The sequence below is a fragment of the Dryobates pubescens genome, chromosome 3, assembly GCF_014839835.1.
Source record: "Dryobates pubescens isolate bDryPub1 chromosome 3, bDryPub1.pri, whole genome shotgun sequence".
In the NCBI taxonomy this organism is placed as follows: domain Eukaryota; kingdom Metazoa; phylum Chordata; class Aves; order Piciformes; family Picidae; genus Dryobates; species Dryobates pubescens.
Window position 1 is genome coordinate 22,867,907 of NC_071614.1, and position 27,249 is coordinate 22,895,155.

The 27,249-nt window shown below is 60.5% G+C and overlaps 1 protein-coding gene across 1 annotated transcript; it reads right to left on the minus strand.

Moving 5' to 3' along the window:
* Window positions 1-4,955: 4,955 nt before the first annotated feature.
* On the minus strand, window positions 4,956-26,898 carry KCNK3 (potassium two pore domain channel subfamily K member 3). Its single transcript, XM_009908378.2, has 2 exons — window positions 26,523-26,898; window positions 4,956-6,945 (listed from the first exon to the last, which is right to left on the minus strand). The coding sequence occupies exons 1-2, from the start codon at window positions 26,803-26,805 to the stop codon at window positions 6,062-6,064; spliced, it is 1,167 nt and encodes a 388-aa protein (XP_009906680.2). The 5' UTR covers window positions 26,806-26,898; the 3' UTR covers window positions 4,956-6,061.
* Window positions 26,899-27,249: the final 351 nt, after the last annotated feature.

Sequence of the window (27,249 nt, forward strand, 5' to 3'; positions counted from 1 at the left end):
TTTCAGTGGGGGGAGGTTTAGTTCCACCCCCCACCTTCAAACACACAGAGCAGAGGACAGATGTGTGCAGGGACACAGCTGCCTGCCTCTACCTTGGCTTTGCTGCCATTGGAGGGACAGGGTGGCTCTTCCTTGGGCACCCCCAGTTTCAGACTGTGGATAGGGGTGGGGAGGTAGCCCTGGTGAGGTCAAGAAGGGAGTGACCTCATCCCACCACCTCAGAGTGACACCATGCCACAGCTGACAGTGTGATGCCACCTGTGTAGATGTTGCAGCAGGTTCCCTCTGTCCCTTGGGTCACCCCAATGTCCACATCACTAGCTCAAAGAATCTCCAGACATCAGCACTGTGAGGGTTGGAAGGCACCTCTGGAGATCATCTAGTCCAACCCCCCTGATAAAGCAGCAGACTGCCCAGGATTGCATCCTGGTGGGTTTGGAATCTCTCCAGAGAAGGAGACTCCACAACCTCTCTGGGCAGGCTGGCACAGTGCTCTGGAACCCTCATGTTCAGGTAGAACCTCCTAGGTTCCAGTTTGTGCCTGTTGCCTCTTGTCCTGTTGCTGGGCACCACTGAAAAGAGCCTGGCCCCAATCTCTTGCCCCCTGCCCTTTAGCTATTGATCAGCATTGAGAAGATTCCCTCTCAGGCTGCTCTTCTCCAGGCTAAACAGCCCCAGGTCTCCCAGCCTTTCCTCCTCACAGAGGTGCTCCAGTCTTCACACAATCTTTGGGTCCTCTGCTGAACTCTCTCCAGCAGTTCCCTGTCTCTCTTGAACTGAGGAGACCAAAACTGGATGCAGTACTCCAGGCGTGGCCTCGCTAGGGCAGACTAGAGGGGCAGATGCCCCTCTCCCTCCTGACCTGCTGGCCACACTCTTCTTAATGCACTGCAAGAGACCATTGGCCTCCTCAGGGAGCTCAGATTCCCCACGCTGGTGCTACTGGCACTCCCCATCCCACACCTGCATCCAGCCAGGCACACTGCTCCTCCCCAGCACCTCTCCTATGCCTCCCCCCAAATTCAGATGAGTGAGGGGGCAGGTTGGGGACAGGAAGAAGTGGCTCTACCTGCTTCCCACCCCTCTGCCGTCTCCTTCTCAGCCTTCACTCCCCAGCCCTTCTCCTCCTCTTCCCTGTGGACTGGAGGAGGTGGCAGGATGAGTCCCAGCTGCTCCCAGCCATGCTGCTGTATACTGGGGAGGAATTTTAAGTCACTCCAGCAGACTGTAAATATTTGGGCTACGGCTGACAAGGCAAATTTAAATGCTTGGAGAGGGACAAAAGATCTCACAGGATGAGGCAGCGGGGGGTTGGCTGCTCCTAAATCCCTTGGGACCTGCCCAGAACCTCTTCCACCATGAGGGTCTCCCAGCTCCAGCCCATCCCCTGCCCGCAGCGGGTACCAGGCTGGAGAAGACCAGCCCCTGTGGGTCCCCATCACTCCCCTGGGAATGCTCCAGCCTTCCCAAAGTGGGTAGTGGGGTTGAGAGACCTGCTGGAGGTGGTCAAGCCTTTTGTGCTGTCACTGGGCAGCACTGGGAAGATCCTGGCTCGACCCTCTTGCTCATCAAGTATTTACAGCTATGGAGAGAACTCTGTGAGCCTCCTTTTGCCTGCTAGCTCTCTCAGCCTCTCCTTTGAGAAGATGAACTCCAGTCCACCATCCTCATGGCCTTTCACTGGACTCCTTCCAGTATATCCATGTCTCACAGAGACTGGGGAGCCCAGAACTGGATCCAGCACTCCAGACTTGGCCTCACCAGTGCTGAGCAGAGGAGAAGGGGCCCCTCCCTCCCTCCCTCGACCTGCTGGCAATGCTTTGCCCTGTGAAACTCACAGTACCCTCAACCTTCCTTATAGCAAGGACATTGTTGGCTCATGGTCAACCTGGTGTCCACCAGCACCCTCAGCTCCTCTTCTGTTGAGGTCCTTTCCAATTGGGTGGCCATTGCTATATCTGTTTGCACCTCCCAGGGGCAGAACTCCATACCTGTCCTTGTGGAACTTCATGATAATCCTCTCTGATCACTTCTCCATCCTCTCCTGGTCCCTCTGGCATCTCCACCACTCCCAGTCCTATGTCATCAGGAGCCTCCTTGCAGGTCCACACCAATCTGTGGGTGACTTTGTCCCCAGGGGCCCTAGTGCCAGGGGGTGTTGTGCAGGGCTGGGCAGGTTGGTGGCTGCATGCAGAGGGCTGGTGGCACTGGGTCAGAGCAAAGCTCCAGCTAGATCAGCATCATGCCTTTCTGATGGAGGTAGAGCAGGACAGAGGGATGCCTGCACCCCTGCCAAATGCATCCCAGGGGGAGAGAAGGATAATAGAGGGACCCAGTGCTATGGAACCACCCAGACACATGATGCTCCCCATGGGTGCACCCTTAGGCAGGGGGAAAGCTGCTTCTGGGGTGAGCCATTCCATCTACCACTGCCAGGACAGATCTGATCTTTGCAGGCCTGGGGTGATCAGATTAGGTGGTGGTTCTGGCCTGGCTTTGGAAGGAACTGATTTTCTCCACTTAAAAGCAAGAGAGCATCCCAAAGCTCTGCTAGTGGCCCCAGCCATGGAGGTAACATGTCCTTGTCCATCCTAGTGCATCCTGGCCATCAGCAATGCCCAAATCCCCTTGGAGGTTTGGGCACAGATGTCCAGGCACCATTTGAGGTATGTCTTAGGTCTGCTCTTCATGCATCTCCTATCTGTGCCTCAGTTTCCCTACACTGCTCAAGGCAGGACACTCAGCCCTGCCCCACCTGGGTCACACAGCAGGTGCTGGGGATTGTTGGATGCTTCTTGTCTGCTGCACAGAGAAGAGGGAGGTCTCCAGCTCGAGCACAGGCTGCAGAGATGCAGGAAGGGATTGGGTTTTGGGGGGGTCCCATGGAAAAAGCCACTGCAGGGTTCCCTCCAGCCTTGGATCAGTGAGTGATGGTGGGATGGGAGAGGCTGGGGAGCCCTGAAGTGCTCTGTCCTACCCAGCAGCCTGAGGTCAATGTCCCACTGAGCCCTGAGGATGCTGCAGCCCAAGATCCTTCTCCCACTGAGCCCAGAGGATGCTGCAGCCCAAGATCCTTCCCCCACTGAGCCCTGAGGATGCTGCAGCCCAAGATCCTTCTCCCACTGAGCCCTGAGGATGCTGCAGCCCAAGATCCTTCTCCCACTGAGCCCAGAGGATGCTGCAGCCCAAGATCCTTCCCCCACTGAGCCCTGAGGATGCTGCAGCCCAAGATCCTTCCCCCACTGAGCCCCGAGGATGCTGCAGCCCGAGATCCTTCTCCCACTGAGCCCTGAGGATGCAGCAGCCCAAGATCCTTCTCCCACTGAGCCCAGAGGATGCTGCAGCCCAAGATCCTTCCCCCACTGAGCCCAGAGGATGCTGCAGCCCAAGATCCTTCCCCCACTGAGCCCTGAGGATGCTGCAGCCCAAGATCCTTCTCCCACTGAGCCCAGAGGATGCTGCAGCCCAAGATCCTTCCCCCACTGAGCCCTGAGGATGCTGCAGCCCAAGATCCTTCCCCCACTGAGCCCTGAGGATGCAGCAGCCCAAGATCCTTCTCCCACTGAGCCCCGAGGATGCTGCAGCCCAAGATCCTTCCCCCACTGAGCCCTGAGGATGCTGCAGCCCAAGATCCTTCCCCCACTGAGCCCCGAGGATGCTGCAGCCCGAGATCCTTCTCCCACTGAGCCCAGAGGATGCAGCAGCCCAAGATCCTTCTCCCACTGAGCCCAGAGGATGCTGCAGCCCAAGATCCTTCTACCACTGAGGAGAAGGTCAGCCTAAGGCCCTTGTGCTGAGCTCTGAGGATGCTGCAGCCCTGGGAGAGCTTAAAGCTGAGCCGCTCCTTTCCCCCTCTCTGCTATCCACGGGAAAGGTCAGGAGAGGGTCAAACAGAGGCTTATCCTGAAGCAATTGTCACACTTCACCATCCCTGCGGCACAAAACCAGGAGCTGCAGAAGAGGGAGGTCCCAAGATACCAGGACCCAGCCCCTCCTCCTCCTCCTCACCCAGCACCCAAGGGAAGGAGCAGAGCCAGGGCTGGGGTTCAAACCAACCTTTTATTTCTCTCTCTACTACTCAGCGGTACAAATAGACTTTGGCATGAGAAGCAGAGAAAAACCTCGCAGGGGGGCGGGGGTGGGGGGGGGGAGGCACGGAGCACGGATCCCTGTGGGTGCCTTAGGATGAGAAAGATGCAGGGAGTGAAAAGGAACTCCATGGAGCCACCAGCGAGTTTCCCCCCTTCCCCAAGAGATATTTATGGGTTTCTATAGCTAGGATGATTAGTGGCATTGATAATAAATATCCTCTCTGGTATCTAACAGTATGTACAAGTCGTCAAGTATTAGAAATACATTGGTTTTCTTCTCTTAAAAGGTGAGAAAAACAAGCAGGCTGGGTGCCTTGGCTGTCCCCAAAGTCCCCCCTGGTTATCCCCCAGGGCTCAAATAGCATGTTGTGATGTCCCCCCCGGTGTCCCCACTGGCCTGTGTTTGGGTGCTGGCAGAGGGGACCGCGATCCTGGGCTGCTCCTTGTGCGCCTAGGGGTTGCCCTTTGTGTGGAGAGAAGTTTTTGCCTCCTTCTTGCCCTGATGGGGTGGCCAGGAGGTGACCCCTGGGGTGCTCTGGTTCTTAGCCCCCACGAGCATCCACTGGTCTGGGCTCAAAGTGTCAGGGCAAGGTGGGATGTGGGTCAAAAGGGGACTAGTGCAACCAGGGAGTTGAGGAAGAAGGGCAGACTCCTCCTCTAATGCTCCGGGTTGTCCCCCAGAAAAGCTCCTCAAGGGGAATAGCTCAGGCTTTAGAGCTGCTGCAGGGCAGGAGGGAGATGGGGGTTCCAGAACTGTCACAAGGGAGGGTGGAGACGTGGGTCCTGGAGGTGCCACAGGGGAGGACAGAGATGGGAATCCCAGAACTGTGACAAGGGAGGATGGAGATGTGGGGCCTAGGGGTGCCACAGGGGAGGGCAGAGAGGGGAGTCCCAGAACTGTCACAAGGGAGGGTGGAGATGTGGGTCCTAGAGGTGCCACAGGGGAGGGCAGAGACGGGAGTCCCAGAGCTGCTGCAGGTGAGGATAGGGATGGGAGTCCCTAACTGTCACAAGGGAGGATGGAAACGGGGTGAGAGCTGCTGCTGCCCATCCTGCCTCCTGTGGATGGTTCTGGGCTTCCCACTGCCTCGCCCCCGGGAGTTTGCCCAGGTTTGCCCACGCAAGAAGGGTTAAGCTAACCCCATAAGGCTCTCCGGGGGCTGCCCAGGCGTTTTGGGCAGCCTACGTGACTCACAGCTTGTTTCCTGGGCCGCAGGGGCAGGCTGCTGTGTGCAGTGGACGAAAAAGCTCTAAGCCCCTCTTAGCCTGATTTGTCCACTGATGCGTGCCTGCCTTCGCCACGGCATCCCTCGCTGCCCGGGGCCCTGCCTTCCCCCGGGGCAGCCCGCGGCTGGAGGAGGTCGAGGCAGGAGGGGACTGGGACCTTGCCGCTGCCCACTGGTGGTGCCGGGAGCCCCATGTCCTCCTCTTCCCGTGTCCCTTGAGGCCTCCGGTTCACACATATCCAGCTCAGGGCCGTGCTCAGGCTGCCGCGGGGCTACCGCGGGGCAACTATGAGGGTACCAAAGGGCTGCCCCAGCTACTTGCACAGAGGTATTGTGGTAGGAGGTGCAGGCAACCCCCCTCCCCACCTCATCAGGTTAAAACACTCTCTAGCTCAAGTTTCACATTTTTGAGGAGTGGTTTTTGTGTTTGTTTTTTTTTTTTTTTTGCAAAACAGAATAAAAATTAACTTAAATTAAAAGAAAAGAAACCAAAAGCAGCAGATCCCTTCTTCCCGCTTCAGTGAGGGCCAGGACAACCTCACTGTTGCTCCTGCATCCTCCTGGATGTCCTAAACTGCTGCCTCCCCCTCCACAGCTACACCCTGGGGTTCGTTTCCTCCTGCCGTGGCCAGGAAAGGTCCCTGGCCGCGGGGCTCGCCCGGCGCTCAGCATCCTGCGTGTTGTCCTTGCCCACGGGGGCCAAGGTAGGGGCCTAGGGGGGGCACAGGTGAGGATGGAGCGGGGCTACACGGAGCTGCGGCGCTTGGTGAGCCCCTGGAAAGCCGCCAGGCTGTGGAGCCCGGTGGAGACGGAGCTGATGGCCGAGCGGCGGGCGTTGCAGAAGCATTTGTTGGAAGGCGTCTCCAGGCAGCGCCCGGGCGAGGAGTGGCTCTGCTCCACGCAGGTATCCGAGGTGGAGAGGTCCCTGGGGATGATCATCGGGATGGAGTACTGCAGCTTCTCCCGGCTCTTGTACCACAGGCACGAGCACATGGACTGGAAGTGGAGAACCTCGGCGTAGACGTTCCGAAAGCCGCCGCCGCCGCCTCCCGTCGCCGCCGCCGGCACGGCCGAGGAGGCGTCGGCGGCGTGGACGCTGCCGGCTTGGCCGTTGCGGGTGAGCAGCGCCCGGTGCTCGGCGTCCCGCTTCTCGTCCTCGGCGTTCATGGTCATGAAGCGCAGCACCACCAGGTTGAGGAAAGCTCCGATGACGGTCAGCCCGGTCAGGATGTAGACGAAGCTGAAGGCCACGTACTGCGGCTTGTTCTGCAGGGCCTCGTCCTTCTGCAGGGCCACGTAGTCCCCGAAGCCGATGGTGGTGAGAGTGATGAAGCAGTAGTAGTAGGCGTGGAAGAAGCTCCAGTGCTCGTAGTAGGAGAAGGCAGCTGCCCCGATGCAGAGGGTGCTGATGCAGGAGAAGAACCCAATGGTGACCATGTTGGCCATGGAGACCTCCGCCCGCCTCATGCCAAGGCACTTCTTGATGCGGTGGAGGAGGTACTTGACGAAGGTATTGATCCTCTCACCCAAGCTCTGGAACATGACGAGAGTGAGGGGGATCCCCAGCAGGGCGTAGACCATGCAGAAGACCTTCCCCCCATCTGTGCTGGGGGCTGCGTGGCCGTAACCTGGGAAGCAAAGCCACAGAGGGGGATCAGCTTGGTGGGCTGGGAGGGCTCCAAGGTGTGCATCAGCTCAAACCACTTCCCCGACAGAGTCAGCAGTGGTGCACCCCAAACCTCACTGGTCTCATCCTCAGCTCCAGGCAGAAAGACTGACCACGGGTGGCTGGGCAGCCTGGGGGGACAATGCAGTCTCCAAATGAAAACTAAGAGGAGGGAGATGGAAAAGGGGGAAAGCCCTCAGCCTGTGGGGAAACAGAGCTGTGGGGCTGGTGGAGGGTGATGGGCAAGGTGCTGCACTGCTGAGCTGAGGAGAGGAGGGGATGCTTGGATGGACCCTGGCTGAACTGGGTGCAGTGTTCCCCAGCCTCGGGGGTTTGGAAATTGGAGATGGCTCTTCCCTTCAAAAGCCATCCCAGGATGGCCCATCTCCAAGCAGATGAGTGGAGAAGGTCAGGAGATGGGGAAAGCAGGGATTTTTATGTGCTCAGGAGACAACAGCTCAGTCTCATCTGTCACCTCAGCCCTATGCCCCCGTGTCCCCATGTCCCCGTGTCCCTATGGCCCCGTGCCTCACTGCCCGCTCCTGAGGCCAGCCCTAGAGGGGCTCCATCTGGGCTTCACTTAATCTCCTGCCCACACAACCCCCCTTGGATAGGACTTATTGTGCCTCGGTGCTGGAGGATTATTTGTCCCTTATGGATCCTGGGTGCCTGCAGCCAGGCAGAAGGAGGCAGCCAGTGGCATGGGGGTGTGCCCAGTTGGGGTGCCTGAGAAGCTGCAGGAGGTGCCCTCACTGCCGGGTACCAGCTTCTCCCTTTCCCTTTCCCTTTCCCTTTCCCTTTCCCTTCCCTTCCCCTTCCCCTTTCCCTTTCCCTTCCCCTTCCCCTTTCCCTTCCCCTTCCCCTTCCCCTTCCCCTTCCCCTTCCCCTTCCCCTTCCCCTTCCCCTTCCCCTTCCCCTTCCCCTTCCCCTTCCCCTTCCCCTTCCCCTTCCCCTTCCCCTTCCCCTTCCCCTTCCCCTTCCCCTTTCCCCCATTTTTCTCCTTCTCCTTCTCCTTCCCCTTCCCCTTCCCCTTTCCCCCATTTTTCTCCTTCTCCTTCTCCTTCTCCTTCTCCTTCTCCTTCTCCTTCTCCTTCTCCTTCTCCTTCTCCTTCTCCTTCTCCTTCTCCTTCTCCTTCTCCTTCTCCTTCTCCTTCTCCTTCTCCTTTCCCTTTTCCCCTTCCCCCTTCTTCCTTTCCCTTTCTCCCTTTTCCCTCACCAGCACTGCATACCCTGTGAGAAGCACTGGTCCAAGAGCTACCAAGACCTTTAGCTCCAGTACCCAGAGCCAGCAGGCCAGGGGCAGGGGCAGCACCCATTTCTCCAAGGCCTATCCCAGCAAATTAAACTGCACCCAGCACCCACAGCCATGTTATGCCAACAGCAACCCCTGAGCCGGTGGGAGCAGTGGATGGGAGCTTGTCCTGCTCTGGCTGGATCCTGGCTGGACAGAGGCAGGTGGCATCCCTCCCTGTTACCCTCACTGTCATCCTTGATGGCAGCCCCGGGAGGCCAAGGCTTAAGCCAGGCCAGAGCGAGCTGAAAACAAGGATCATCCATACAAGCTGCCTCTGAGGAGCTGGTGTGACCTGTCCCAGCTGCCAGTATCACCAGCTTGGGCTGCAGCCTTGGGGGCTGGAGAACATGACCAGAGAGCATCACCAGAGAGCAGTGCTACTCTCGTCAGTGCCAGGTGCCAGCCTGCCCCTTCCCTCAAGGATGGAAAGAGGAACTGCCACTTGCTGTCCTCTCCCTGCCTGCCGCTTGCTGTCACCTCCCCAACAGCAGAAGGGACATCGAGGCAATGCCCATGCCACCCAGATGGCCACCAGGTCGCACAGCAGAGCTGGATGGTGAATTTCAACCCAGGGCAGGCACCAAGCCCTCACCCTGCCCTTCACCTCCTGCCAGACACCTCCATCCCCTCCCAACACCCTCAGTTTCCCCATTCCTCTGCATCAGCCTGTCCAGAAGGGGTTTTCTAGGGTGGGATTGCAGGACACAAGCTTTAAGCAGTTGCTGCAGAGCACCCTCCTGCCCGCCCTGCATCCACACAGCCTCCCTCCCCCAGCTATATTTAGCTCTGTTTCCCAGGGGAGAGGAGTTTATGAGCTCTTGCAGCGTGTCCAAGCGTCCGTCAATCTGCCAACCCCCTCCTTTCCCCACTCCAGCAGGCACTGCCTGAGGCCGGGGGAAGGCTACTGGGCGAAGGGATTCAGCGTCCCCGCTCCTCCCCTGTCTCCCGCCTCCCTCCTGCAGCCTCCCCTAACCTCCCCACGGGCCGGGTGCTCCTCCACGGGCTGTCCCCAGCGGGATGCTGCCACGGGAGAGCGCGGCCAGGGTGTCCTGGGCAGTGGCTCAGGGTGCTGTGGGCAGGCAGGGAGCACGGCCTGTGTCCCCAGGGAGAAGAGATGACATGTCCCTGAGGAACGCGGGCGGCTCGTGTCCTTTTTAGGGCTGCGGAGGAGCAGGGCTGGAACTGGCGGCGGCTGCAGGGAGCAGGTGCAGGTCCAGGCTGGCCTCTGGCCCGCAGCAAATCCCGGGCTGTGGCAGCGATGGATGGTGGGGATTAGTGGGGCAGCTGCTGGGGAGGGGGGAAGAGGTGGTGGTGTGTGTGTGTAACTTTGGAGCGGGGGTTGGAGGGTGCAAAGGGCTGGGAAGGAAGCAAGAGAGATCATGGAAGGTGGCACTGGGTCCTGAAGGGGTATGGGAGGGGATTTAGCCCTCCACAGAGGGCCAGAGCAGGCGATGGAGGGAGCCAGAGCAGGGGATGGAAAAGCAAGGACAGAGGATGGAGGAGCAAGGACAGGGCATGGAGGGAGCCAGAGCAAACAGATGGAGGGGCTGGATGGCTGTGTCCACCTCCAAGGAATGGGATAGAGTAGAATAGAATAGAATAGAATAGAATAGAATAGAATAGAATAGAATAGGAATTACCCAGGTTGGAAAAGACCTTTGAGATCATCGAGTCCAACCTATCACCCAACACCATCTCATCAACTGAACCATGGCACCAAGCACCCCAGCCAGTCTCTTCCTAGACACCTCCAGTGATGGTGACTCCACCACCTCCCTGGGCAGCACATTCCAATGGCCAATCTCTCTTTCTGGGAAAAACTTCTTCCCAACACCCAGCCTAAACCTCCCCTGGCACAACTTGAGACTGTGTCCTCTTGTTCTGGTGCTGGTTGCCTGGGAGAAGAAACCAACCCCCTCCTGGCTACAACCTCCCTTCAGGTAGTTGTAGACAGCAAGAAGGTCTCCCCTGAGCCTCCTCTTCTCCAGGCTAAGCAACCCCAGCTCCCTCAGCCTCTCCTCACAGGGCTGTGCTCCAAACCCCTCCCCAGCTTTGTTGCTCTTCTCTGGACACCTTCCAGCAACTCATCTTTCCTAAACTGAGTCATGGGGGATGGTGGTGAAGGTTCAGGCATCTTGGCTTTTGGGATATCTGTCAAAGCATTGACCACGCTGGGGGTCTCTAATGCTTTAGAGCAAACCCAGTTGCTGTCCCAGCCTGGGATGAAGACAACTCTGGTCCTTCCAAGCTGGGGAAAATCCAATCCTGGTCCTTCCAAGCTTTGGACAAACCTAGCTCTGGTTCTTCTAAGCCTGGTTTCACATGGCCATGAAACCCCCACACAGCAACTGCACCTGTAGAAGCCACAGTCAGAGGTGACCCAGGGATGCCACAGTGGAGGAAAAGCTTCACCTTCCAGAGATGTCATCCTACCCATGGAGACCACCCTCCCCAAGCAGACCCCACATTGTATCTATGAGTCATGATGGCAAACATGCAGCAACCTCATGCCCCAAAGCCCCTTTAGCACCCCAAAGTGTCCCAAAGCACCCAGCCCTGAGGCCCTGAGTACCTGCCTTGGGTACCTCCTCCTCCTGGCCCTCATGGAGAAATCCTTGGAGATCCTTTAGACTCACAAATCAGAGAACCATAGCTGCCAGGTTGGAAGGGACCCCAGGGATCATCTGGACCAGCCTTTCTAGGTGAGAGTGCAGTTTAAATGGGGTAGGCCAGCACTCTGCCAAGATGAGTCTTACAACTGTCCAGTGTAGGGGAATCCACTGCTTCTCTTGGGAGATGATCCCAATGTTTAACTGTTCTTCTGGATTCCAGTTGCAATCTCCCCAGGAGCAACTTGTGCCCTGGAGCTGTCAGGGGTGGAGGGAGTGGGTGGGCAGCCCTGAGGAACATTGTGCCTTGGGTAGTATCCTTCTCCTGCTCCAGTCAGCCCTGCAGCCATCCCCCTTCCCTATTGTTCCCAGTAAGGACCAGCATCCCACTCAGCATTTCATGGGCATCCATTTCCCAGTGTGTCTGTTGGGTGACTTGAGCTCAGCCAAGGTACAAATGGTGCCTGGGCAGTGCCAAGCTCTCCCCAGCACAGCCCAGGCTGTGCCTGGCCCTGCCAGTTAACCACTTACCAGGCTGAGCCTGGTGGCCTCAGCTGCCCCCAAGGACCTGGGGGACCTGGGTGATGTAGTTGGCACCTGGGGTGCCCCTTAGCATTGCCTGGGAGGTGCCTCATCTCCTCCAGGCAAGCAAACATTGAGGCAGAGAGCAGCTGGGAAAGGCAGCATGTGGCAGTCTGCCTTGGCAAAGAGGGGGCTGGTACCAAGGGGCACAGAGAGTTCTGTGCTGGTTGGGAACACATGCACCTTGCAAACCTTTATCCCACAGGGGCTGAGGGCTGTGGGAAGGGCCTCATCCTGCTTAGGGTCACCTCCTGGGCAAGGCAGGGTGAAAGCAAAGGGATGGGACCAGGGAATTTGCTTAAGCTGGAAGAGACCCTTTAAGATCATCAAGTCCAACCATTAACCCAGCACTACCAGGTCACCACTAAGCCATGTCCCTCAGCACCAAATCTGCACAGCTTTTCAACCCCTCCAGGGATGGGGACTCCACCACCGCCCTGGGCAGCCTGTTCCAGGCTTTGACAACCCTTTCCAAGAAGAAATTGTCCCTCGGGTCCAGACCAAACCTCCTTGGCACAACCTGACTCTGTTTCTTCCTGTCCTATTACTTGTTCCTTGGGAGAAGTCATATCCTCCCTCCCTCCCTCCCTCCCTCCCTCCCTCCCTTCCTTCCTTCCTTCCTTCCTTCCTTCCTTCCTTCCTTCCTTCCTTCCTTCCTTCCTTCCTTCCTTCCTTCCTTCCTTCCTTCCTTCCTTCCTTCCTTCCTTCCTTCCTTCCTTCCTTCCTTCCTTCCTTCCTTCCTTCCTTCCTCCCTCCCCTTCCTTCCTTCCTTCCTTCCTTCCTTCCTTCCTTCCTTCCTTCCTTCCTTCCTTCCTTCCTTCCTTCCTTCCCTTCCTTCCTTCCTTCCTTCCTTCCTTCCTTCCTTCCTTCCTTCCTTCCTTCCTTCCTTCCTTCCTTCCCTTCCTTCCTTCCCTTCCTTCCTTCCTTCCTTCCTTCCTTCCTTCCTTCCTTCCTTCCTTCCTTCCTTCCTTCCTTCCTTCCTTCCTTCCTTCCTTCCTTCCTTCCTTCCTTTCCTTCCTTCCTTCCTTCCTTCCTCCCTCCCTCCCTCCCTCCCTCCTTTCCCCCCTTCCCCCCTTCTTTCCCCACTTCCTTCCCTTTCTTTCTTCCTTATTCCTTCCTTCCCCCTGCCCCCCCAAACACAACACTGGGGTGATGGTCTGATCCCCCCCATCCTCTGCCACCCCCTGCTCCCCTCACTGCCATGACCCCTTCCCCCTAGATCTATCCTATACATGTGGGGTGGCATCACCCCCCAAGGGGGGTCTCACAGCCTCCCCTTCCCTCCTGTGGCCACAGTGGGGTGGTGAGGAACAGCCCCACCCCCTCACTCCTTGCAAAGCAGGGGAGTTTGGGAGGGTGCAGGCCGTGTGTGTCCCCCCCCAAGGCGGGGGCTGGATCCCTAGCAGGAGGGGTCAGGATGGTGTCATGGAAAATGCCTGTGCCGGCCAAGGGCCCTGTTTGCGCCAAAACTGGCAATTTTTCCCTCGATCCTGGGGCTCTGCCAGGCCCCTTCCTGCCCCCCCCCCCAACCTTGATCTATCCCTCTCCTACTCCTCTTGCAAAAGGGGGGTGCAGACAGTGCCCCTCCCCCCGCCCTCAGGGGCCCTGCAGCAGTAAGGGGGTAAAGTGGGAGAGTCTGGTGGCACAGCTGGATGCCACCCAGCACCACGCACCAGTGCCTAGCACTGTGGACCAGCACCAGTGCCATGGTACCAGGAACCAGTCCTGCTGGCTGTGGGCTTGAGGGACACTCTGTGACCCCAAGAGATGACACAGACCTGGGGCTGGGGACATGCCACAGCCCCGAGGATGGCTGAACTCCAGAGCAGAGCCACTGTCTACACCCGCCCAGGGTAAAGAGGCCTCCATGGGGAGTAAAAAGTCATTTAAGGCCTTTCAGAGCAAATCCTGGCTGCTCCTGCCTGCGTTGGCTTGTCTCAGGATGTGGCAGGAGCTCCAGCATCAGTCCCTGGGGAATCATGGCCTGATCCGGTCACCCTGTCACCTCCTCGTCCATGAGCTAAAGCTCCTGAGCCCTTGATGACTCCGGCTGCAAAGCTCCTTATGCCAGCAATGCTTCCCCTCCTGCTGCCCTTGCCCTGCACAATCCTGCTGCATTTCCCCTGGGAGAGATCTGGGTGCTTATTAGGTGCAGCAAACAGGCTGATTTCCCACCGGGATGGGGCTGGGGCAGAACCAAAGGCTGACAGAGGGGAAGGCAACAGCACCATGCACCAGTGCTCAGCATCATGTACCAGCACCCAGCGCTGTGCACCGGCGCCCAGAACTGCACAGCAGCAGCACACTCCAGTGCTCAGCACCGAGCACTAGCACCCTGCACCAGCACCATGTAGTAACAACAGGCAGCAGAGCCCACTGCTGTGCATCAGCACCCAGCAGCATGCACTAACAACAGGCAGCAGAGCCCACCACTGTGCATCAGCCCCAGCAGAGCCCACCGCTGTGCATCAGCCCCAGCAGAGCCCACCGCTGTGCATCAGACCCAGCAGAGCCCACCGCTGTGCATCATGACCCAGCAGAGCCCACCGCTGTGCATCAGACCCAGCAGAGACCACCGCTGTGCATCAGCACCCAGCAGCATGCACTAACAACAGGCAGCAGAGCCCACCGCTGTGCATCAGCCCCAGCAGAGCCCACCGCTGTGCATCAGCACCCAGCAGCATGCACTAACAACAGGCAGCAGAGCCCACCGCTGTGCATCAGACCCAGCAGAGACCACCGCTGTGCATCAGCACCCAGCAGCATGCACTAACAACAGGCAGCAGAGCCCACCGCTGTGCATCAGCCCCAGCAGAGCCCACCGCTGTGCATCAGCACCCAGCAGAGCCCACCGCTGTGCATCAGCACCCAGCAGAGCCCACCGCTGTGCATCGGCACCCAGCAGAGCCCACCGCTGTGCATCAGCCCCAGCAGAGCCCACCGCTGTGCATCAGCAACCAGCAGAGCCCACCGCTGTGCATCAGCCTCAGCAGAGCCCACCGCTGTGCATCAGACCCAGCAGAGCCCACCGCTGTGCATCGGCACCCAGCAGAGCCCACCGCTGTGCATCGGCACCCAGCAGAGCCCACCGCTGTGCATCAGCCCCAGCAGAGCCCACCGCTGTGCATCAGACCCAGCAGAGCCCACCGCTGTGCATCACCACCCAGCAGAGCCCACCGCTGTGCATCACCACCCAGCAGAGCCCACCGCTGTGCATCAGACCCAGCAGAGCCCACCGCTGTGCATCGGCACCCAGCAGAGCCCACCGCTGTGCATCAGCCCCAGCAGAGCCCACCGCTGTGCATCAGACCCAGCAGAGCCCACCGCTGTGCATCGGCACCCAGCAGAGCCCACCGCTGTGCATCGGCACCCAGCAGACCCCACCGCTGTGCATCGGCACCCAGCAGAGCCCACCACTGTGCATCAGCCTCAGCAGAGCCCACCGCTGTGCATCACCACCCAGCAGAGCCCACCGCTGTGCATCAGACCCAGCAGAGCCCACCGCTGTGCATCGGCACCCAGCAGAGCCCACCGCTGTGCATCAGACCCAGCAGAGCCCACCGCTGTGCATCAGCACCCAGCAGAGCCCACCGCTGTGCATCGGCACCCAGCAGAGCCCACCACTGTGCATCAGCCTCAGCAGAGCCCACCGCTGTGCATCAGCACCCAGCAGAGCCCACCGCTGTGCATCAGCCCCAGCAGAGCCCACCGCTGTGCATCACCACCCAGCAGAGCCCACCACTGTGCATCAGCCTCAGCAGAGCCCACCGCTGTGCATCAGCACCCAGCAGAGCCCACCGCTGTGCATCAGCACCCAGCAGAGCCCACCGCTGTGCATCGGCACCCAGCAGAGCCCACCGCTGTGCATCAGACCCAGCAGAGCCCACCGCTGTGCATCGGCACCCAGCAGAGCCCACCGCTGTGCATCGGCACCCGGCAGAGCCCACCGCTGTGCATCAGACCCAGCAGAGCCCACCGCTGTGCATCAGCACCCAGCAGAGCCCACCGCTGTGCATCACCACCCAGCAGAGCCCACGGCTGTGCTTCGGCACCCAGCAGAGCCCACCGTTGTGCATCAGCCTCAGCAGAGCCCACCGCTGCGCATCGGCACCCAGCAGAGCCCACCGCTGTGCATCAGCACCCAGCAGAGCCCACCGCTGTGCATCAGCACCCAGCAGAGCCCACCGCTGTGCATCAGACCCAGCAGAGCCCACCGCTGTGCATCAGCCTCAGCAGAGCCCACCGCTGTGCATCAGCACCCAGCAGAGCCCACCGCTGTGCATCGGCACCCAGCAGAGCCCACCGCTGTGCATCAGCCTCAGCAGAGCCCACCGCTGTGCATCAGCCCCAGCAGAGCCCACCGCTGTGCATCAGACCCAGCAGAGCCCACCGCTGTGCATCAGCACCCAGCAGAGCCCACCGCTGTGCATCGGCACCCAGCAGAGCCCACCGCTGTGCATCAGACCCAGCAGAGCCCACCGCTGTGCATCAGCACCCAGCAGAGCCCACCGCTGTGCATCACCACCCAGCAGAGCCCACCGCTGTGCATCAGCACTCAGCAGAGCCCACCGCTGTGCATCAGACCCAGCAGAGCCCACCGCTGTGCATCGGCACCCAGCAGAGCCCACCGCTGCGCATCAGACCCAGCAGAGCCCACCGCTGCGCATCGGCACCCAGCAGAGCCCACCGCTGCGCATCAGACCCAGCAGAGCCCACCGCTGTGCATCAGCCTCAGCAGAGCCCACCGCTGTGCATCAGCCTCAGCAGAGCCCACCGCTGTGCATCAGACCCAGCAGAGCCCTACCGCTGTGCATCAGACCCGGCAGAGCCCACCGCTGTGCATCAGACCCAGCAGAGCCCACCGCTGTGCATCAGCACCCAGCAGAGCCCACCGCTGTGCATCACCACCCAGCAGAGCCCACCGCTGCTGCATCGGCACCCAGCAGAGCCCACCGCTGTGCATCAGACCCAGCAGAGCCCACCGCTGTGCATCAGACCCAGCAGAGCCCACCGCTGCGCATCAGCACCCAGCAGAGCCCACCGCTGTGCATCAGACCCAGCAGAGCCCACCGCTGTGCATCAGACCCAGCAGAGCCCACCGCTGCGCATCGGCACCCAGCAGAGCCCACCGCTGTGCATCAGACCCAGCAGAGCCCACCGCTGTGCATCAGACCCAGCAGAGCCCACCGCTGCGCATCAGCACCCAGCAGAGCCCACCGCTGCTGCATCGGCACCCAGCAGAGCCCACCGCTGTGCATCAGCACCCAGCAGAGCCCCCCGCTGTGCATCAGCACCCGGCAGAGCCCACCGCTGTGCATCGGCACCCAGCAGAGCCCACCGCTGTGCATCAGACCCAGCAGAGCCCACCGCTGTGCATCAGACCCAGCAGAGCCCACCGCTGTGCATCGGCACCCAGCAGAGCCCACCGCTGTGCATCAGCCTCAGCAGAGCCCACCGCTGTGCATCAGCACCCAGCAGAGCCCACCGCTGTGCATCAGCACCCAGCAGAGCCCACCGCTGCGCATCAGGCACCCAGCAGAGCCCACCGCTGTGCATCAGCACCCAGCAGAGCCCACCGCTGTGCATCAGGCACCCAGCAGAGCCCACCGCTGTGCATCAGCCTCAGCAGAGCCCACCGCTGTGCATCAGCCTCAGCAGAGCCCACCGCTGTGCATCAGACCCAGCAGAGCCCACCGCTGTGCATCAGACCCAGCAGAGCCCACCGCTGTGCATCAGACCCAGCAGAGCCCACCGCTGTGCATCAGCACCCAGCAGAGCCCACCGCTGTGCATCAGACCCAGCAGAGCCCACCGCTGCGCATCGGCACCCAGCAGAGCCCACCGCTGTGCATCAGACCCAGCAGAGCCCACCGCTGCGCATCAGCACCCAGCAGAGCCCACCGCTGCGCATCGGCACCCAGCAGAGCCCACCGCTGTGCATCAGCACCCAGCAGAGCCCACCGCTGTGCATCGGCACCCGGCAGAGCCCACCGCTGTGCATCGGCACCCAGCAGAGCCCACCGCTGTGCATCAGACCCAGCAGAGCCCACCGCTGTGCATCGGTACCCAGCAGAGCCCACCGCTGTGCATCAGCCTCAGCAGAGCCCACCACTGTGCATCAGCACCCAGCAGAGCCCACCGCTGTGCATCAGCACCCAGCAGAGCCCACCGCTGTGCATCGGCACCCAGCAGAGCCCACCGCTGTGCATCAGACCCAGCAGAGCCCACCGCTGCGCATCAGCCTCAGCAGAGCCCACCGCTGTGCATCAGACCCAGCAGAGCCCACTGCTGTGCATCGGCACCCAGCAGAGCCCACCGCTGCGCATCGGCACCCAGCAGAGCCCACCGCTGCGCATCGGCACCCAGCAGAGCCCACCGCTGTGCATCAGCCTCAGCAGAGCCCACCGCTGCGCATTGGCACCCAGCAGAGCCCACCGCTGTGCATCAGACCCTGCAGAGCCCACCGCTGTGCATCGGCACCCAGCAGAGCCCACCGCTGTGCATCAGCCTCAGCAGAGCCCACCGCTGTGCATCGGCACCCAGCAGAGCCCACCGCTGTGCATCAGCACCCAGCAGAGCCCACCGCTGTGCATCAGCACCCAGCAGAGCCCACCGCTGTGCATCAGACCCAGCAGAGCCCACCGCTGCGCATCAGACCCAGCAGAGCCCACCGCTGCGCATCAGACCCAGCAGAGCCCACCGCTGCGCATCGGCACCCAGCAGAGCCCACCGCTGCGCATCGGCACCCAGCAGAGCCCACCACTGTGCATCAGACCCAGCAGAGCCCACCGCTGCGCATCAGCACCCAGCAGAGCCCACCGCTGCGCATCGGCACCCAGCAGAGCCCACCGCTGTGCATCAGACCCAGCAGAGCCCACCGCTGTGCATCAGCCTCAGCAGAGCCCACCGCTGTGCATCGGCACCCAGCAGAGCCAACCGCTGTGCATCAGCCTCAGCAGAGCCCACCGCTGTGCATCAGCCTCAGCAGAGCCCACCGCTGTGCATCAGCCTCAGCAGAGCCCACCGCTGTGCATCGGCACCCAGCAGAGCCCACCGCTGTGCATCAGACCCTGCAGAGCCCACCGCTGTGCATCGGCACCCAGCAGAGCCCACCGCTGTGCATCAGACCCAGCAGAGCCCACCGCTGTGCATCGGCACCCAGCAGAGCCCACCACTGTGCATCGGCACCCAGCAGAGCCCACCACTGTGCATCAGACCCAGCAGAGCCCACCGCTGTGCATCAGCCTCAGCAGAGCCCACCACTGTGCATCAGCCTCAGCAGAGCCCACCGCTGTGCATCACCACCCAGCAGAGCCCACGGCTGTGCATCAGCACCCAGCAGAGCCCACGGCTGTGCATCGGCACCCAGCAGAGCCCACGGCTGTGCATCGGCACCCGGCAGAGCCCACCGCTGTGCATCAGCCCCAGCAGAGCCCACCGCTGTGCATCGGCACCCGGCAGAGCCCACCGCTGTGCATCAGCCCCAGCAGAGCCCACCGCTGTGCATCGGCACCCAGCAGAGCCCACCACTGTGCATCAGCCTCAGCAGAGCCCACCGCTGTGCATCGGCACCCAGCAGAGCCCACCGCTGTGCATCAGCACCCAGCAGAGCCCACCGCTGTGCATCGGCACCCAGCAGAGCCCACCGCTGTGCATCGGCACCCGGCAGAGCCCACCGCTGTGCATCAGCACCCAGCAGAGCCCACCGCTGTGCATCGGCACCCGGCAGAGCCCACCGCTGTGCATCAGCACCCAGCAGAGCCCACCGCTGTGCATCAGACCCAGCAGAGCCCACCGCTGTGCATCAGCCCCAGCAGAGCCCACGGCTGTGCATCGGCACCCAGCAGAGCCCACCGCTGTGCATCGGCACCCAGCAGAGCCCACCGCTGTGCATCAGCACCCAGCAGAGCCCACCGCTGTGCATCGGCACCCAGCAGAGCCCATCGCTGTGCATCAACCTCAGCAGAGCCCACCGCTGTGCATCGGCACCCAGCAGAGCCCACCGCTGTGCATCGGCACCCAGCAGAGCCCACCGCTGTGCATCAGCCTCAGCAGAGCCCACCGCTGTGCATCAGCACCCAGCAGAGCCCACCGCTGTGCATCGGCACCCAGCAGAGCCCACCGCTGTGCATCGGCACCCAGCAGAGCCCACCGCTGTGCATCGGCACCCAGCAGAGCCCACCGCTGTGCATCGGCACCCAGCAGAGCCCACCGCTGTGCATCGGCACCCGGCAGAGCCCACCGCTGTGCATCAGCACCCAGCAGAGCCCACCGCTGTGCATCAGACCCAGCACCATGCACTAACAACAAGTAGCAGAACCCACCGCTGTGCATCAGCACCCCCACGCACCATGCAGCAATGCCAAGCACTGTGTACCATGTAGCAGTGCCCAGCACCATGCACCTGTGCTCAGTACCACCATGCACCATGGCTGAGCACTGTGTACATGCACCATGCAGCAGTGCTAAGCACCGTTGTAGCAGTGCCCAGCAGCACCATGCACCATGCAGCAATGCTGAGCACTGTGCATGTGCAATGCCCAGCATCATGCAGCTGCACCATGCACCAGTGCTCAGCACCACGTAGCAATGCCCAGCATCATGCAGCTGCACCATGCACCAGTGCTCAGCACCACGTAGCAATGCCCAGCATCATGCAGCTGCACCATGCACCAGTGCTCAGCACCATGTAGCAATGCCCAGCATCATGCAGCTGCACCATGCATCAGTGCTCAGCACCACATAGCAATGCCCAGCATCATGCAGCTGCACCATGCACCAGTGCGCAGCACCACGTAGCAATGCCCAGCATCATGCAGCTGCACCATGCACCAGTGCGCAGCACCACGTAGCAATGCCCAGCATCATGAGGCTGCACCATGCACCAGTGCTCAGCACCATGTAGCAATGCCCAGCATCATGAGGCTGCACCATGCACCAGTGCTCAGCACCACGTAGCAATGCCCAGCATCATGCAGCTGCACCATGCACCAGTGCTCAGCACCACTCACAGTCCCAGTGAGAGCCTCCTGCCCCATGGCCGCTCTCCTTCGGCCCTCTCTGCAGGCAGCCAGGCTTAGACCCTTGCCTTGCCTCAACGCTCTCCCCTCTTACTCCTTCCCTTAACCCCCCCAGCCATGATTTATCCAAGGTGGCAGTGCCAGCCATAAATCCTGCACCACACTCACTTCATCCTGAGAGGTGCCTGATAAATATTTAAGCTGGCTCATAAATCACACACCGGCAGAGCAGGACTCTCCCACAGCTCCAGCCTCTTGCCACTAGACCTGGCAGTACCAGGGCTGAGCAACCAGCCCTGGAGCTTGAGAATCAGGAGTTAAAAACCCCCCAGTCACAAAGCAAACCTTTTTGTTTTTCCCTCCAGCCTGAACCTGGGTGATGAGCCCCTGCCCTCTCCTCAGAGCATCTCTGCCCCAGCACATGCTGTTTATGCCTTGCTCTGAGTCAGGCTTTGCTGGCCACTATAATGAGGCATCAGCTGGGAGAGGCCAGGCTAGGGTAAGAGGGGGGGGGGGGGGGGGGGGGGGGCTGGGAGGGAGCAGGTATTAATTGCTGTTATTGCTCCAGGATGGAGAGGAGCAGGACATTTATAGCTTGGGCAGGAAGGGGAGGCTGGGGTGGGAGCAGAATGGGGAGAGAGGGAAGTTTGGTGAGGGGCAACGCTCCTGCAGGCGGGGCTAACACTCTGGTTTGGAGGGTCCCCGGGGGAGTGGGCTTGACTGGCACCCTAAATGGCTGCTGGGAAGGGACTGAAGATGGCTCTGGCTGTGGCACATGCAGGTCATCACCCCATTCACCCTCTTCGTGCTAATTCTGTGCTAATAGGACAAGTGGCAGAGGTGTGTATGTCCTCATTAGGCTTCAGAGTGAGCCACAGGCAAAGGTGGCAGAAGATGGCCTGATGTCAAAGTCTGGAGACTGAGGAAGAGGGAAGAAGAGGAATGATGGGGGAGAGGAATCCTAGCCCTGGACAGAGTGGTACAAATTTTCCCTCTGGCATGTTAACTGTGAAACCTATCAAAAGCATGTTCAGAGGTGCCAGCACTAATTTCCACTGCTATCCTTTGCAGCAGGCATGGTGACTGCAGGGACTGCAGGATGGGAACAAAAATGTCCAGAGGGGCTGGAGGGAGCAGATGCCCCATTCCTGGCCTTCCATTCCCCATGGCCAGCCCCACTAAAGCCCCCAAACTGCTGTAACGTCCTCCTGGTCCCAGCAGGACCCTCGATCCCTGTTCTTTCCCTGAGACATCTCCATGTGCTCCCTCCCCCAAGGAGAACTGAGCGTCGTTCCCCTCTCATCGGTGCCAGTGCTGGTACTGGGAGGATTGTGCCAGTACCACTGGCAGTGGAAGTAGCTGGGAGTGCATGTACTGGGGTGTCCCCAGGCCCTTCCTCATTTATTCCCAGGCCAAGAACACAGGTATGGGCAGGGAATCCCAGAATCCCAGCATGATGGAGGGGGTGGAAGTGACCTCAAGGGATCATGTAGTCCACCCCACCCTGTTAAAGCACAGTCACCCGCAGCAGGGTGCCCATGGTTGCCTTCACACAGGTTTGGAATTTCCCCAGAGAAGGAGACTACACAGCCTCTCTGGGCAGCATGGTCCAGGGCTCTGGAACCTTCACAGGAAAAAAGTTTGTCCTCACCTTCATCTAGAACCTCCAGAGTTCCAGTCTGGGCCTGTTGCCCCTTGTCCTGTTGCTGGGCACCACTGGAAAGAGTGTGACCCCATCCTCTTGCTGCCCACCCTTTAGCTATTGATCAGCAACAAGGAGATCCCCTCTCAGGCTGCTCTTCTCTCAGCCTTTCCTCCTCACAGAGATGTTCCAGTCCTCTCACAATCGTCACAGACTCTGCTATACTCTCTCCAGTAGTTCCCTGACTCTCTTGAATGTGGGGGACCAGAACTGGATATGCAGCACTCCAGATGTGGCCTCGCTAGGGCAGAGCAGAGGGGGAGGAGAACCCCTCTTGCCCTGCTGGTCACACACTTCTGAATGCACTGCAAGACACCATTGGCCTTTTGGGCTGCTAAGGCACATTACTCTCTCACAGGGAACTTGTTCCCCAGCACTCCCTGGTCCTTCTCTGCAGAGCTGCTTTCCAGCAAGTCAAGCCCTAACCTGTCCTGGTGCAGGGGATTATTCCTCCCCAGGGGCAGGACCCTACACTTGCCCTTGTTGAACTTCACGAGGTTTCCCTCCACACAACTCTCCAGCCTGTCCAGGTCTCGCTGAATGATTGGTGAGGACCTGGTCTTCTAGCCCAGGCAGGATGCCTGCTCCCTTGATAAACAAGTGGGAAGGGATGAAGGCTGTGACAGATGGTGGCATTTGTCACCTGCCTCAGCCCACATGGCCACTCGCCTCTCACAGCGAGGTGATGGGAGGGGGGAGGATGTGTTTTTTGGGAGTGATCCAGAGAGAGCCATCACAGCCAGCCCTGGATGCTTCTGGTGCAGGGCCAGGAAGAAATAAAATAACCCTGAACGTAAGAAAAACTTTCCAAGTGGGATCCATCACCCTCCCAGCTTTTCCTTCTAGCCACTTTGCGCTGGAATCCTGACTGGTGCAGGAGCCTCGGCACATCGACTGCATCCTGAGCCCAGCACGCAGCCTGGCCCTTCAGCAGCACCCAAGCTCCACCAGAACAGGCCACTTCAAAGTCCTGCCTTCAGAATCATGATTTGGATACAGAGAATAAGTGTGTGTGTATTTATGTTCATTCCCCTTCCCCTTCCACTCCCCTGAACACCGCAGAGAGAGGCTGAAGCTGCTGGGAGCGAAGTGCTTGATGCCTGCAGACCAGTAAAGCCCAATTTGGAGACATTCCTTCTGCATTTCCCTGCTGGACACACATTTTTTCAGATGTCATCACCCCAACCCCACCCCAGGGTTCCACTTCAAACCCCAGAAGGAGACTTTAAGGGTTTCAGCCCTGGGTGCAGCTGGTAGAGTGGTTTACTGGCATGTCATACCTGCCTTGGGGGTCAACAATACCTCCTCCATCCCACTCCATCCCAAATGGAGTGTGTGTGCCCCCCCCCATCCCTGGCTCCAGGCAGAGAAGGGGACCTGAGTGTCACAGGAGTGGCAAGACAGAGGACCTGTGTGCTTCAGGGCAGGCAAGACAGAGGACCTGGTAGTCCTGGGGGTGGCAGGATTAGGTATCCATGTGTCCCAGAGGTGGCAGGACAGGGGACTTGGGGTCCCAAGGGAGGCAGGACAAGGACCCAATGCCTGCCTGCAGCCCACTGCTGAGCTGTGGTGTCTCAGGACTGTGTCCATACTGGTCTGGCTTTGTTTCCCTCCTCCATCACTGCAGCATCCTTTGTGTGGGCTGGTGAGACACTGCTCTCTCCCACTCGCTTCCCGCTCGCCTCCCGCTCGCTCCTCTCCCCAGCCCCCCGCACTCACTTGCCTGCTCCTCCTCCCTTTCACGTCAAACATAAGCTGCTTGTCTTCACTTCCAAAGCTTTTCCCAGCTGCTCCAGCCAGCCAGCAGAGGCCTGACCCTGCCTCTGCTCAGCTCGTGGCTTCTCTGGCACCCAGTTCTCTGTCCTGAGAGCCAACAGCCATCCTAACACCAACATCTCAGCCCTGAGAGCCTGCAGCCATCCCAACACCAGCATCTCAGCCCTGAGAGCCTGCAGCCACACCAACACCAACATCTCAGCCCTGAAAGCCTGCAGCCACCACAACACTAACATCTCAGTCCTGAGAGCAAACAGCCACCCCAACACCAACATCTCAGCCCTGAGAGACAGCATCTACCCCAACACCAACATCTCAGCCCTGAAAGCCTGCAGCCACCACAACACTAACATCTCAGTCCTGAGAGACAGCATCTACCCCAACACCAACATCTCAGTCCTGAGAGCCAACAGCCACCCCAACACCATCTCAGCCCTGAAAGCCTGCAGCCACCACAACACCAACATCTCAGTCCTGAGAGCCAACAACCACCCCAACACCAGCATCTCAGCCCTGAGAGACAGCATCTACCCCAACACCAACATCTCAGCCCTGAGAGCCTGCAGCCACCACAACACCAACATCTCAGTCCTGAGAGCCAACAGCCACCCCAACACCAACATCTCAGCCCTGAGAGACAGCATCTACCCCAACACCAACATCTCAGTCCTGAAAGCCAACAGCCACCCCAACACCATCTCAGCCCTGAAAGCCTGCAGCCACCACAACACCAACATCTCAGTCCTGAGAGCCAACAGCCACCCCAACACCAACATCTCAGCCCTGAGAGCCTGCAGCCACACCAACATCTTAGTCCTGAGAGACAGCATATGTCCCAACACCAACATCTCAGCCCCGAGAGCCTGCAGCCACCCCAACACCAGTATCTCAGCCCTGGGAGCCTGCAGCCACCCCAACACCAACATCTCAGCCCTGAGAGACAGCATCTGTCCCAACACCAACATCTCAGCCCTGAAAGCCTGCAGCCACACCAACAGCTCAGCTCCAAGAGCCAACAGTCACCCCAAAGCCTGAGTCTGAGCCATCCCCAAAACTTGTGTCTCAGATCCAGGAAACAAGAGGCACTCCAACATCTGTGTCTCGGCCCCCAAAACCAGTGACAATCCCAACACTCATATCTCAGTTCCTGGTACCAGCAGCAACCCCAACACCCATGTCTCAAACCGGGTGCCCCACCAGCCCTTCTACATCTCCCCAGGACCATGGTACCCAAGGGGATGCTGGGCAGGACCAGGCTACCCGTGTGCCATCCCAGCCCAGCTACTTGCTGTCCCCTGGCCTCCAGGCCCTCATGGTGTGCTGAGGTTGGGGCAGCATGTGGGTGACCCTGGGCAAGCTCCATCAAGGGGATCTGAAGGACAGTGAACACCCCCCCCGGAGAACATACAGACCAGCAGTCTGGAACCTATGTTGCAGCTACCAACACCCCTCCCTGCTCCTGCAGTCCCTCTCCCAAGGTGGGAGAGCACCCCAAGCACCCCAGGTGGTGTCAAGTGAGGGCAGGGAGAGCATTCTGAGTACCAAGGTGCAGCATCAAGATCCATTCCTGTGTCCCCCACTCTGGACTAGGAGTCCCCCCAGGGTTCTCACCAGAAGACTCATCTTGAGGGAACTTTGTCCCCAAGGGACCTCTTTTCTGCTCCTCCAGGCAAGGGTTCATCTGAGGAAAACTGCCTGTCCCACAGCCCCACCACGACCCCCCCCGAACATCCACTGGCCCTCCGGTGATGTTGCACCCTGCATTCCTCGGGAGGCTCCTTGTAGGGTTGGAAAGGAGGTCCCAGCCCGGTCCCCCCTCACTCGGGCGAGGACCCCCTGGGTCCGTGCGGGGGCAAGGGGGTTCCCAGGGCTGGAGGACGTGCTAACGGGGAGCCCAGAGGCTGCGGGAAAGGGAGCGGGGGCGGGGAGAGGGTGGGGGGGGTCTACCTCGAGAGGAGGGAGACAAGAGACCAGGGGGATGGGCAGGTCGCTGTTCCCCGGGGAGCCGGGGGGATCCCCGGTTTGGTGGTGATCCGGGTTGGGGAGCGGGACAAGCCCTGACAGCACGGGAATGGGCGGGAGATTCCCGGTGATGGGGGAGCCGAGCAGGAGAGTCACCCCTACAGCCAGGAGACGGGCGAGGGATTCCCGACAGCGAAGGAGCCGTGTCACCCCAATAGCACAGGGACGGGAGGGTGGTTCCCGGTGGCGGAGGAGTGGAACGGTTTGGGGGATTCCCTGTAGCGGAGAACCAGGGCAGGAACATCGCCCCAGTACCGCGGTGACGGGCGGGGGGTTGCGGCTAGCAGAGGAGTTGGGCAGGAGGGTCACTTCGGTGCCACGGTGACGGGCGGGTGGTTCCCGGTGGCAGAGGAGCTGGGTCACCCCGATACGACGGGGACGGGTGGCGGAGGAGCCGTGCGGAGGAGTCGCCCCGGTGCCACGGCAATGAGCGCACGGGGAAGATCCGTACGGGGCGTCACCGGGGCCGGTAACCCGCGGTCGGGAAGAGTCTCGGGATGACACGGGGAAGCGCCGGGGCAGGGGTAAGCGGTACCTATGGTAGTGATGACGGTGATGGCGAAGTAAAAAGAACCGGCGAATTTCCACTGGACGCCGGCCTTGTGCGGCTTGAGCTTGAGGACGACCCACTCGAGCTCCCGGTAGCTCTCGGCGCTGAGGTTGTATTTGCTCTTCAGCTCCTGGCTCTTCGCTTCCAGCCGCCGCCGTTCCGCCGTCTCCTCCTCCGACTCCAGCGCGTCGAAGACGGCGGCTCCCACCAGCAGGTAGGTGAAGGTGCACATGATCAGCGCCAGCGTTCGCACGTTCTGCCGCTTCATGGTGCGGCGGCGGCGGCGGCAGGCGGAGGCGGCGGTGGCGGCGGCGGCGGGGCCGTCTGGGGCATGGCGGCGGCGGCGGGCCCGGCCCGGCTCGGCGCGGCTCGGCGCGGCTCGGCTCGGCTCGGCTCGGCGGCAGAGGGAGCGGGGAGGGCGGTGGGAGGGGGCGGGGTGGGGGGTGGGGGGGCGGAGCTGTCCTTCAGCACCACCGCCCCGCACCGGCACCGCCCGCACCGCACCGCCACGGTACCCCCACCGCACCCACAGCCGTACCCCGACCGCGCCCGCACCGTACCCACGCTGGGAACAACGTCGGGACCCGCGTTGGCACCCAGACTGCGGCCCGCACCTGCCGGCACCCGCACCGGGACTGGCACCAGGACCTGCACCCGCGGTGACACCAGAACCCACACCCACGCGGGTCTCAGTACCGGGACCCACACCAGC